We start from the raw sequence: 13,758 nt of genomic DNA on the forward strand, positions 1-13,758 counted from the left end.
GAGCTTGATTGGAGCATGTCAGAAAGACATTTGGCATCACCAAGCACTTTACAAAAGCTAACCAAAAGCCCTATGAAATGTAAATCTATCTGAGAAAGAAGGCCCCTTCAAGTGTGGTATCCTGTAGCACTCGCATAACTGCTGGAAGCGTGTCCCTCAGATTACGGCATGCCATGTATCTGCATGCCCACCTTACATCCGTAAGTCTCTGTAGTTCCCTGGGCTGCTGCTGTGGATACAGCTCTTTCTGAACAGCAAGCCACTTGAGATGAACGTACGAGCCAGATACAAAGTTATAAAGCTTCTGCAGGAGAGCAAAAAAGTTAACTGCTTCAGTCACTGATTTTACAGCATTGACAAGAACCAAATTCAAACAATGTGCATTACAGTGCACATAAAATGCAAATCTTGCACTGTTTTTAATCCGTGCAGACACATCAGAATGCTTTCCTGCTCATGACGGATGCACCGTCATAGCCTTGCACCACGAGATTATTTCTGTAGTCCAGACCATGTTTTTCAAGGCAGTCATTTATCATTTTTGTGAGACCTGCTGCATCTAAGCTTTCAGCTGACTGAAAGTGTAAAAAGCTTTTGTGGATGGCCCCGTTGTAATAGTACCTCACAACTAAAGACGTTTGTTATTTTTTATTTAAATCTTTGGTTTCATCTGCAATTACACTAAAAACTTCACTTTCTTTTACTTCTCTTATTATTTCACTTTGTACCATCTCAGCTCAGCCCTCAAGAACTTCCTGTAACGCCCTGGCCATAGAGAGGGGTTTTTTGTTCTTTATTTTGGTTAGGCCAGGGTGTTACATTGGGTGGGCGTTCTATGTTCCTTTTTCTATGTTTTTTTATTTCTTTGTTTTGGGCCGTATGTGGCTCCCAATCAGGCACAGCTGAAGTTTGTTGTTGCTGATTGGGAGTCACACATAAGGAGCATGTTTTTCCTTAGGGTTTTGTGGGTAATTGTATTCTGTTAGTGTGTTTTCCTGACAGGACAGTTTCTGGTCGTTTTTGTTTCATTTTTGTAAAGTGTTCTCTTTTTGAATGAAAATTCTAATGATGAACACATCCTCCGCTGCACCTTGGTCTAATTCTGACGACGGCCGTTACACTTCCTTCTGGATTTGGTGGCTTGCCACATGCATTCATCCTTTTCTCTTTGAGAGGGACTATTTCTTCTAAGATTGTCAAAAGATTACCCTTGTTGTGAGAGTCATCATCTGCACTATATTTTGAGTGGCAGTTAATAGGAGAACATGTGCAATTGTTTTAATGTCAGTACAGTTTTCCTCCACTTTATTTTTCCGGTCCTCATTTATGACATCTAACATTGATGAGTTGCTGTCAATAGCCCTTTTATGCTGATTCCAAGCATACATAGCATTGATATGATGCTCTGCCTTAGAATGGAGCTTAAACCCAGAATCTTTAAACAGCGCCTTCTTCCAGTTACAAAAACCTGACTGTGATGTGAAGGCAGATTCAAGTGTATTGGGCAGAGAAAAATGCCTACAGGCGAAACAACAAGTCGAATCTTGACTTACAGAATATTCAAGCCATGAATTGTCTTTATTCCAGGAGCTGTTGAAAGCCCTTTTCCTAGTACCATGCTGGGTTCTGGGAAATGTTTTCAAACACGGCTGTACAGGACCCTCTACCTCTGAACCTTGAAATGTCTGAAATACACGTTAAATAATGTGTCATATCTCTATGGAAATGTATAACTAGGGGATCCACAAGATTAGATAGCTTGTGGATCCCAGCTGCTGACTAAAATGTGAAGTTTAAAGTTTAGGCCCGGCCTACCATTGTGTCCTTTTGGAACAGAAGTCTGATATCACTCCCTTTCTTTTCATGTTTAATTGACCCTATGCAAAAATTAGACAGTCTATGGTTACATCTAAGCATCCAATTACCCACATTTTAGTCCAATCTCAATCTTAATTACAAATCCCCATTACCTTAAAATCAACTACCAACCTAAGGTACTAGATCTTGGCTAGCCCTACTCTGCAGTAAGTAACTTAGCTAGCTATAATTTCTTACATTTTTACGATAGCAAACACGCTATCTGCAAATTGTGGTCATGTTTTGAGTAACGTTAACAGATTGATAGTAACAATTGTTAGTTTTGTGTTCAAGTATGAAAATCTAACTGAGTTAATGGATTTCAAATTGCTGAATGTTAACTTGCTGAACACTGACAGCTGTAGCCTACTAGTTACCCCACATTAGCTAAACATTCCTATATTGTAACTTACGACACTGCACTGTATATGCGTTTGTATTACTAGCACAGATGTAAACATAATGTTAGGCTAAATTGGGAACCGACCTCTCTTATCTGATTAACTGTCTGTTAATGGAGCCAAAGGTCTAACGTTAACTTACACAGCGACTCAACTTTCGTAAAAGTTGTTCAGGAAACATATACCCGATGCTAAACTTTAAAACTTACTTCAAATATGATGCTTTCGCCAATCGCAATAAGAGCTTGTGGAGCTGTGGAAATATTCTCTCTTCTTCTTCTGTATGTTCTTCTTATTCTTATTCTTCTGTATCTCGCAACCAATGTTAATATTCTCTCTTCATCGTCCTCAATCGTCCTAATGTCAAAATAAATGCTTCTTTCAACAAGAGGTGAAATGAGATGTCAATCAGCATCAAACTACCAGTAGCGAATTAAATTGTGGGGTGTCACCCGGGATGGCCAATCAGATGTCAGGGCTGTCCAGTCCACCCCGGACACCCCTCTGGCTCCGCCCCTGTATAGAACGCTATGGATTCACCAGCTCCCGTTGTCTCCCGTTGTCTCCCGTTGTCTCCCGTTGCCTCCCGTTGCCTCCCGTTGCCTCCCGTTGTCTCCCGTTGTCTCCCGTTGCCTCCCGTTGTCTCCCGTTGCCTCCTGTTGTCTCCCTATTTACAAACAAACATGTGACTGGCTCAACTGTTCTTGGGAACTACGGTAAGCTTCTGGTGTAAATTAATGTGACAGGTGAAATGAAGAACGCAATCTGCTTTATCTCCTAACGTTTTGCACAAATTGACTGCAGGTATTAACTTAAAAAGTAGCTACAAATATTCAAATTTATTGAAAAACTTCATATAAGTAGTTTTGATGGTATTGCCAGTATTGTAAAACCATCCCGTGGCTTTTTCCGACTAACCCGGTATACAGTATATACGGGATAAAGCCCTAGCCTATGACATGAAAAGCCTCTTTCAGGTCCATTTCCACTGTTTCCAAGAGGAGCAGACTGAGAGGCATGTCAGTTCTGCTGCCTGTATCGGCGTTGACAGTGGGATGTCAGATTTCAGCGTGTTCCCCCTGTCCCTATCATCCCCTCCCATCGCTCTGAGAGAGCTGTAGAGTAGAGCATCTCCATTCTGCTGGAGACTAGAGCCCAGCCCTGTTTGGAGGCAGCAGCAGTCACAGCTTTGATATGAAAAGATCTGCTAGATGAAATCGCTGTGGAGAAGATTGGTCGCCCCACGCTTGCATATCTTGGCCTCAGAAGTTGAAAAGGAACTGGCCTGATTGATTATTTTAATGGTATGGGATTCTCTTTTTTGAGGGAGATAAAGAAATGTAAATGAACTTTCCTAATGTTGACTCTCACTCAGGAGGACATATTGTAGATGATTTACCAAGCTCAGATAAAATAGGCCAAATGTGGAGCACCACTGGTACTGAAATTCTCTGCTCTCTTGACTGAAATTCCTCCAATATCCAGCCAAGGCAGCCATGGAAACCAATATGTACTGTACTGTGACAGCAAAGGTGACTCAATGCTATAGAGAACTGTTACATTTTTACATGAACACAGCATTTGCTTAATCCTTTCTCTGGCTCCATACAATCCAAACGATACTTTCGAATATAGTTAAAAGTATTGGGTTTGCATGAGAGATTTTTATGGCTTTGCCTGAAGATTAAGAAAGTTAATTCCAAGCCATTCTGAGGACTGCAAATAAATGAATGTGGTATGATGACAGAGCAGAGCTGGTGTCTGGTGTCAAGGTGATAAATCCACAGAGATCATTGGCTGTGTGGGCTGTGAGCAGGCCCATTCCACTTGGTGTCTTCAGGTCGGTGTGTGTGGCCATTTGAGGAGGACATAATGAATAGAAAGGCTCCCCGGGGTGAGCTAGCAGAGCATTAAATCACATGCAAAATTAGACTCTCACCAAAATATTTCACTAGGTCTCCCCACGCACCCCTCCCCTCTCACCCCCCCTCTTTCTGTGTCTCTCTCTCTCTCTCTCTCTCTCTCTCTCTCTCTCTCTCCTCTCTCCTCTCTCCTCTCTCGTTGTAGTAAGTAAAGTACACACAGCTCACACGTTCGGCAGAGCAGCTAGAAGTTTCCGAGAGCTTCTATGCAGACTAGGGAACGCTATTTCCCTGGGGCTATTAAATGATAAGCGCTCACTGGGTACCTTGCTCTCGTCACTGCTAATTGAAGCTGCCATTTCACAGAATCAACAGGAGCGTTCGCTTCTCACTAGGGTGGCACACCAACATGTAGCATGTAATACGGTAGAGTACAACTTAAACAGAATTTTTCTCTACTCCAGTGCTTCCCAAACCTTTTCTCCCATGAACCACAGGGTACATATGGAGGACCTAGAGGACCCCCATCGGTCCACAGACCACTGCCTGGTTGAATCAACGTTGTTTCCACATCATTTCAATGAAACTACGTGGAACCAACGTGGAATAGATGTTGAATTGACGTCTGTGTCCAGTAGGAGGTTGGGAATCGGCGCTCTACACCACCAGACTTGACCTACACTCCTTACCAATCTAAGCCCTTACCATTTTACCATAGCTCTTCTTTTCTCCCCACAACCACAGGGCCTGTAGTGGTGGTACTGATGCCTCATTGAAATAGCTCTTAGTAAATGAACACTGTATGAATATCAGTTACTGAATCATCAGGGAATTAATTGCTGCATAAAGACGGATCTCACGCTCAACCCTGATTTCCAAAGTCCATTGGATTGGAGGGGAGCCATCATTCAGCGTTTCAGCTGCTCAGATAATTGTAGTTTTGTCATTTAAAATGGGAGCCTTGCTATAAATCTTTAGTGTCTTGCACGCTGAAGGAATGAATGCTGAAGGAGATTGGAGCTCCTTAAAGGCTATTTGTGAGTGAAATTGTACATTGAACCAATTATGTTGTAAGTTATGACTGGCTGACTTAATGACATCCAAATGGCCTACACGGCTGCAGTGAAACTCAACATTTGTAAATCAATACAGTGTCTGGGGCGCCTACAATCAATAGATCTCATTAATGATAGGAAACCATTATGCTGAGCGCTAGGGCCTGTTTTAACAATTTCAGGATGGCCCGCAATAAAAATCCAAATTGATGTAATTTATTCAGGCGGAGCCAATATATCAATTATAGGACATGACATCTCCAGATATGTCATTAAATGCAGGACCATGCAGGCAGTCCTAGGGCACTTTCTCACAGAGGGGCAATCACAGCTTTACTTGAGTCAGATACTGTACTGTAGCCAAGGGTATTTTCCATTGTTTCTTTATATTTATATATCTTATATATCTAGACATGATTAGTACATATTCCTTAGAGCACCATCACAGTTTTCTTTGCTTCCTTTACTGGAAACAGAAGAGGAGGGCATTTTGAGACCTCTCTATTTCTATTTAAAGCTGTGTCCACGTAATGATCAAACCAAAGACTTCTCAGCTAGTTAGAGGTTTTATTTGGCTTTGACATTTCTAGCATCTTTCTTTCAGAATGCTTTATCTCTTTGCTGTCTTAACTGTTTGTATCACAGAGGAATAGCAGTGTTTTATTTTGCAGTTCTGATTGTGACTGCAAATTGTCTCAATGGAGTTTTAATTTGTGTCTGGGCTTTGTGGATATATGGAACTAGAGAACTGCAATTCATTAATGTATGAGATATTTCCCAATAATTATTTTTTGTTTGTGAGATACTGATGAATTACATCAATATGGGATAAAGAAACCTTCACTTGTTTTATTCTAGAGGCCTTTTTATGTTGATTTTGTCACGTCCTGACCATTAAAGGGGTTATTTGTTATTGTAGTTTGGTCAGGACGTGGCAGGGGGTGTTTGTTTTATGTGGTTCGGGGTTTGTTGTTATATGTGTTTATGTAGAGGGGTGTTTGTTTGGAGTATTCCGGTGTTTTGGTTATGTTCTATGTTGTGTATTTCTTTGTGTTGGCCTGGTATGGCTCTCAATCAGGAACAGCTGTACATCGTTGTTGCTGATTGACTCTCATACTTAGGTAGCCCTGTTTTCACCTGTCCCTTGTGGGAAGTTGTTGTTGCACTGCTGTGTTAGCATGCAATACTGTTCGTTTGTACGTTTTCGTGTTTTGTTAATTGAGTGTTCTAAATAAAAGATAAAATGAGCACTCAACCCGCTGCGCCTTGGTCCAGTATATACGACGATCATTACAGATTTACTGGAAAAAGGAAAACCACCACAGAAAGTTACCGTTTCAAAGTCTACAGAACCAATTAGAAACACCCACTGGCTATTTGACCACTACATCAGAGCATGTGTTTCTTCTGCAAAAAAATAGTGGAAAGTAGTTGAGGAGAAGTTCTATTGTGATGGCAGATCTCCATGCAGATGTCTTCATCTGCTACGCCCGTCACTATAGAGATCTATTATTTAGAACGTCACACTGAGCTGTCAGAGGGGGTTACATCAGGAAGGATGGCTCCTGTCTCTGCGTTTACCTCCTGAACCTGGTGCTGAGCCACTATAGTTGGAAGCTAGAACAGGACAGGGCAGGAGGGGTGTTAGGATGTTCCCATTGCTCTTAATGCTTCTAGTTAATTGGCTTAATTTGACCATTGAGGGCATTTTTAAAAGAGCATTTAGTGCACTCAGAGCTCAATGAGGGGGAGAAATGAACTCTAAAACAGACACAGACCGATCAATAGCACTAGCACTGGGATCATAGTCACCGGAAAAATGAAGTAAGTCTTTGGTGTTTGGAATGGTCTGTTCAATGTTTTAATGTTGGTGAGGCAGTAATCCAACAGAAGGCCACACTGTTCGATTATCATTCATCAACTGCTAGATTAATCACAGGAGATAATATTGTTCGATTATCATTCATCAACTGCTAGATTCATCACAGGAGATATTATTGTTCGATTATCATTCATCAACTGCTAGATTCATCACAGGAGATATTATTGTTCGATTATCATTCATCAACTGCTAGATTCATCACAGGAGATATTATTGCTTCCTCCGTCCTCCCTTCTGTCAAGGAAATAAATAAATGAAGTCATAAGGCAAACACACTTTGACCCATTTAGAAATGTGTGTAGAGAATCGAATTGACAATAAAACAGCTGTTGCTCATAGAATATAGATGAACTGAGCTCACCTGAAACTTCTAGTGTGTCAGACCAGTAATACAACACCTTCACTTAGTAAACAACATTGAGCGGTCCTGATGAAGAGACTGTCTGTTCTTGGGTGTGCTGCGTTGGACAGCTGCTCCATAGGGACAAGAGCTAATTCAAATACCATCTGGCTAATCTTCTTCCCATGCATCAGCCATCATACTCAACATCGCTACTAGCATGTGCATGTACATCCAGCACCTACCATTACCCTTTTTCACTGAGATATGTTCGGTCACAGTTTATGTTGCACTTTGAGCTCAGATCGTGTGTTATGTTTCCCTTTCTCTGGCATCTAGCTAAAGGTTCTTGTTGTTCCTATGGGAATCATGTGACAGCAACGGGCTGTCATGATGAGAATGATGTGTGTGTAAATGGCTGGGAGAGGTACTAATGGGTCCGTAGAGAGATGGTTGAACTGTTCTTAATAAGCCTGCCACATATCAAGCCCTGGGCTCCCTTTGACTTCAACTTCAACGTGTAAATACATGCAGCAGCATGAAGGGAGGGGGAGGTTGACTGAGCCCACGGGTAGTGTTTGCTCTTCTCTCTCAGCCCTTGGAAGGGTACGGCAGGCTCCACAGTTTGTGTGTGTGTGTGTGTGTGTGTGTGTGTGTGTGTGTGTGTGTGTGTGTGTGTGTGTGTGTGTGTGTGTGTAATGTCAGACCCAGGAGAGTAGGAGGGGTGGTCCTCAGGCACAGGCCCACCAGGCCTCTCTAACTGCGACCCACAGGCATCTGTCTCCATCTGGGAACTCCTCCAATGCAAAGCACAGCATTGATTCAGCCAGCTGTTTGGCTGAGATAGCTCAAAGCTGTCAGGACCCGTTTTTCAACAGGGCAATTATATCCAATCACTGCTGTCCGTCGCCTACTTGTCCCGCCGCCGGATATTGCAGTCATCACATTTGGTTATCAATTACGATTGCCAATGTGGAGGGATATCTGTGAAGGGGGTTCTGGGCTGGAGGAGAGATGCCTCAGAATGGTGACAGGACCCAATTAGGGAACAGGCAAGGAGCGCTACGACTGGCTGCCCACTAAATCAGCACAGGCAATGAGACAGACGCCCCAAACTAAGAGGTAACTCTCAGAGAAACCTGTGTAATGGCTCACACACAGACACACACACACATACAAATACACACACACATTGCTGCTTCTGAAGGCCACTGCAAAACACCTGCAGTTGAAAAACACCTGGGGAAATTCTTCAATTAACATCAACCGAAAGCTTCACTGAATAGTCATGAGTATTATTGAGAAGTGGTTGCTTGCCACGCAAAGATGTGTCGGAACCTCGACAATGCATTCAATGTTAAATGTTTGATGTTAAAATATGCATCGGAGAGGCAGATTTCAGGTTCAAAGCATTTGAAGCGAGCAGACATACACAGAGCAGGATTAAGAGTCCTCTTTATATTTTTTATGAGAAAGCATAACCACCTGGTCGCTGGTATGTTTTTGCATGCTGTGTTATAGGATTACTACTGTAGTTTGAGGTTCAGCTCAAATTAATGAGGTAGCGGTTGCCGATTGGCACAGATTTAGGATCAGCAAACCCTAGCCAAAACCATTACGGAGTAGAAGGGCAAAACTGACATTAGATCAGTGGCTAGAGGCGACTACACACTTCCCACTTTAGAATGAACCTGACCTTCAGATATGTCAGTGCAGGTACCCATAATCCCTCAGCGCTCCCTGCAGCTGTTTCTCGTGTGGAAAACAAACTAGGGAAGCAACCTGCAGGCTGAAAACAGCTCCTCACACCATCTCTTCCTATGGGATATGACAACATAGCTAACCCTTTCAAGACAAGACTGAACAAAACCAGCACCAGAGAAGTGTTTATCAGATCAAATTATACAGGATATCACAATTGCTTCCTTAAATATTATACAGCCACATTTTATCGCCAATGATGTTTTATTGCCAATGGAGTGATTTTATCTTTTGCTTGTCTCAACTAACCCCAATGTCTTTCCTTTTATGGCAAAGAGGTTTGTAGCACTGTCTACTACATCTAGGCCCTATTTCTTTGCTGAACTGTGTCACAATACCTGTGGGCCAACTATAAAAAAAACCCTGTGCTGTGTCCCAGGCTGGCATCACATACCAGGACCTATTTCAGGTGGATGTGACGGTGTGGTACGGTAATGTTGTGATGGCAGCCTGGCACACTTAATCTGACCTGGGGACTTTGGCCTAGCTGACACAATTAAACAGCGCAGCATGCTAAATTGACTTCTATGTGTGTGTGTGTTTATTAAGCAATGGAGCGAGGCAGGTAATTTTTCGGGGCTGCAGACACCATCACTCTCTGACAGATGGGATTGTGTGTGAGGGGATGGGGTGAGGGAGGGTGAGGGAGAGGTTGGTGAGTGGATGTTGGTACAGTAGGTATCCATTCCTGATGTAACCCAGCTAGCTGTAGCCTATGGCGCTAAAAGCAATCACAACCTGTAGCCTGTAAACAACCAGCTACTGTGAGGACGGGATTGATGGCGATCACATTGGAAAGTTATGGCAGTTTTCAGAAAGCAAAGCCTCTTTTCCCTGTAATGTGAGCCATTATTCCTGTGCTCTGTATCTATGGACAAGCCTTTCTCAATGGATTTTGTTTCATGTTTGCTGTGCTGGTCCACAGAGAGAGTGAGAGGATGAGTATCCATGGCAGCAGCAGGGCTGAAGACAGATTTCCCCCCCCTCGTTAGTCAGTGGTAATCCAAACAGGATATGAGCTCCTCTGTTTAACCCCATACTACTTCCTGGGTCCTCAGAGACTTCAAGTCTCCCATTAGCTGTAACACTCACATGCCATCCTACAGAGCCATAGAGATATAGTGGGATTCTAAACAGTCATTCTCTGCTCCACCTAGAGACACTGTCAGACAGGTACACATTCACTACTACACACTGGTCCTCACAGAATTAGCTTTTTATTGATTGCATATTAATGACATTAGACAGGTGCTGCAATGGAAATGTGCAATAGCCTGTATTTGTTGCCAGACATTTTGCATTGGATTTTTTCTTTTCAGAAGCTGAGACAATGGATGTGCGCCCAGAGGCCACAGTGTGTAGATGTGTAGATGTTGTCTTCTTCCTCTGTTTGGCCATCTGGTTCAGTAATAATAACCTGAGTGCATATGGGTTACTTCCTCTCGTCAACAATATATGGGCGGAATGTACGGTAGCCCAACATATCATACCCCCACATTGCTTAATTCATCACCCCAGCAGAAACTGTTTTAAGTGAGAACGGTGGAGTGACCAGAGATTCTTTGTATGGAACCCCCCAACCAGAAAAATTCTCTCTCTGCTTTGCAAGGACGCGTTTATCTTCCCTACAGAAACTTCACCAAGTCCACCAGCAGCAATATGCTGCTTCCCTTCCCAGTACCCTCACAGCTGTTGTGTCTGACAGAGAGACTAATTATATGCTGTGTGCATGCTATTTAAGAGAGCCTTGTAAGTAAAGTACACCCCAAGCTATGGCCGAAGTGAATGATGGTTTCTGTGCAGCGCACCAAGTTGTGGCTGCTATCCCCAAGTCCCAGAGGCATTCACAGCAAATAAATGAGATGATATATTCCTCTCCTCTGGAGCCTTATCAGATAATTCTCACTTTGATGTTATACAGTATATAAGGACCTGGATATTGCTTATGTCCTAGTTTTTCACTGCTGTTTTTTTCCACCATGATATGTACTTCTCGTCGAATGTTGCTCAAATCATCAATGAAACTGGACTAATACTTGTGCCTGATATGGGTTTTATTGCGTAAGTTGTTATCGATAAAACGTCACAATACTACGCAAAGTGTTCGACTTGGCTGCTGGGGGGCAAGGAGACCCCAGCTCCACTAAAACCATTTTCACAAAGGATTGTTAAATAAAGGTTATAACTAGGTTTTAATATCATCACCTCTTGTCAGAACTATGCCACATTTAGCTCTGTCATCAGAGTTATACTGCAAGTAACTGCATGATTTCATGATCAGTAAACATCAAATGATCATGTAATTTCAGATACCTGAGGGTAGACTCACGATATCTCTCAATATTGTCCTCCATTAATTGGATATTTGAGTAATATAAACATCAATCGATCATGTACTTTCAGATATGTGAGGGTAGGCTATACATTTGGCTTGTAGCTAGTTAGCTAGTTAGCTAGCTATGCAAAAAATGTGTCATTTAGCTTGCTTCCTAAGAGATTAGGCTTTTGGAAAGAGTTTGACATTGGCAAGTTGTCAGTCAGACTACTGTCATCACCACTATAGATGGCAAGCAAATCAAACAATATTTGGATATAGCCATCTAGTTTATCCCCTGAATTTTAGCTTGTTAACTAGCCATATTGACATGATCTGTTATTAGCTAGCTAGCCAATTTGACATGGTCCATCAATCAATGTAGTCTATCATGTCTGTCAGCAGCAATTGTGATGAAACTCTTAAAAACAATGTCTATTTGTGGAAAAACCACCTTGATTAACTCTTTAGTCATATACCAGTTTACCTATTTGCTTATCGTCTTTCCTACACCTAGCGACTGTAACGGCTGTCTTCTGAAATGAACCAAGGCGCAGCAGGTATGTGAATACTCATGGTCATTTATTGCCAAAAAAGGAGTAGAGCATTCACTTAACAACAAAAAGGGTGACAACAGTGACAGTTCTACAGGCTAATACAAGCAGTGTAAAAAAACAACCACCCACAACCCCACAAGGCAAAGTAGGCACCTTATGTGTGACTCCCAATCAACCACAACCCTCTACAGCTGTGCTTGATTGGAAGTCACACGGCCAAAATCAATGAAACAATAAAAAACACACACTCCCTCCTGCCACGTCCTGACCCAACTACCCCCTCTACTGGTCAGGACGTGACAGTACCCCCCCCTCAAGGTGCAGACGCCGGGATGCACCTAAAAAAAGGAAAACAAGAAAATCCCCAACAAAATTTAACACCTAAACAATAAGGGAGGGAAGGGAGGGTGGCTGCCGTCACCGACGGCACTGTGCTACACCCTCCCTCCCCAACCCACCTATCCTGGAGGTGGTTCAGGTGCAGGACGTGGACCTCGCTCCACCTTCGGCGTCGCCCACTTTGCCGGGCAGACGGGCCACTCGGGCTGGGCCGGAAGGCATGCGGGCCACTCTGGCTGGGCCGGAAGGCATGCGGGCCACTCTGGCTGGGCCGGAGGGCAGGAGGGCCACTCGGGCTGGGCCGGAGGGCAGGAGGGCCACTCGGGCTGGGCCGGAGGGCAGGAGGGCCACTCGGGCTGGGCCGGAGGGCAGGAGGGCCACTCGGGCTGGGCCGGAGGGCAGGAGGGCCACTCGGGCTGGGCCGGAGGGCAGGAGGGCCACTCGGGCTGGGCCGGAGGGCAGGAGGGCCACTCGGGCTGGGCCGGAGGGCAGGAGGGCCACTCGGGCAGAACCGGGCAGTCTGGCCACTCTGGCAGAACAGGGCAGTCTGGCCACTCTGGCAGAACAGGGCAGTCTGGCCACTCTGGCAGAACAGGGCAGTCTGGCCACTCTGGCAGAACAGGGCAGTCTGGCCACTCTGGCAGAACAGGGCAGTCTGGCCACTCCGGCAGAACAGGGCAGTCTGGCCACTCCGGCAGAACAGGGCAGTCTGGCCACTCCGGCAGAACAGCGCAGTCTGGCCACTCCGGCAGAACAGCGCAGTCTGGCCACTCCGGCAGTTCAGCGCAGTCTGGCCACTCCGGCAGTTCAGCGCAGTCTGGCCACTCCGGCAGTTCAGCGCAGTCTGACCTCTCTGGCGACTGTTGACTGGCGGGCAGCTCTGACGACTGTTGACTGGCGGGCAGCTCGGACGACTGTTGACTGGCGGACAGCTCTGACGACTGTTGACTGGCGGGCAGCTCTGGTGATGGTTGACTGGCGGGCAGCTCTGGTGATGGTTGACTGGCGGGCAGCTCTGGTGATGGTTGACTGGCGGGCAGCTCTGGTGACTGTTGACTGGCGAGGCTGGGCTGACGCACTAGACTCCTGATGCGTCGGGCTGGTATTGGACTTGCCAGCCTGGAGACACGCACCTCCATGCTAGTGCGTCTAGCGGGAAACACCGGACCGAAAGGGCGCACTGGCGGTCTTGAGTGCAGGGTTGGCATCACTCCTTCCGGCTCGATGCTCCCCTTGCCCTGGCACCTGCGGGGCGCTGGTACTGGGCGAACTGGGTTGTGCGTCCGTATAGGCGAGATGGTGCGTACCACAGCGTAACATGGCGCCCTCCACCTCATACGCACCTCCCTGTAATCACGGGTAGCTGGCTTACGGCTCTTCCCTGGCCTGG

The 13,758-nt window shown here is 44.9% G+C and overlaps 1 protein-coding gene across 2 annotated transcripts in view; it reads left to right on the top strand.

Annotated features, from left to right (window-relative positions):
• The window catches only part of LOC115192511 (polypeptide N-acetylgalactosaminyltransferase 14), a 126,750-nt gene that overhangs the window by 46,812 nt on the left and 66,180 nt on the right, over positions 1 to 13,758 (top strand). Inside the window, exon 1 of one of the 2 annotated variants that reach the window (XM_029751119.1) lies at positions 8,441 to 8,519. The exons of the other annotated variant lie outside the window; for it this stretch is intronic. Coding sequence (XP_029606979.1) covers positions 8,494 to 8,519 — 26 coding nt within the window. The 5' untranslated portion in view covers positions 8,441 to 8,493. Of the gene's footprint in view, positions 1 to 8,440; positions 8,520 to 13,758 lie in introns of those variants that run through there. 2 annotated transcript variants of the gene reach the window in all.

The sequence above is a fragment of the Salmo trutta genome, chromosome 1, assembly GCF_901001165.1.
Source record: "Salmo trutta chromosome 1, fSalTru1.1, whole genome shotgun sequence".
In the NCBI taxonomy this organism is placed as follows: domain Eukaryota; kingdom Metazoa; phylum Chordata; class Actinopteri; order Salmoniformes; family Salmonidae; genus Salmo; species Salmo trutta.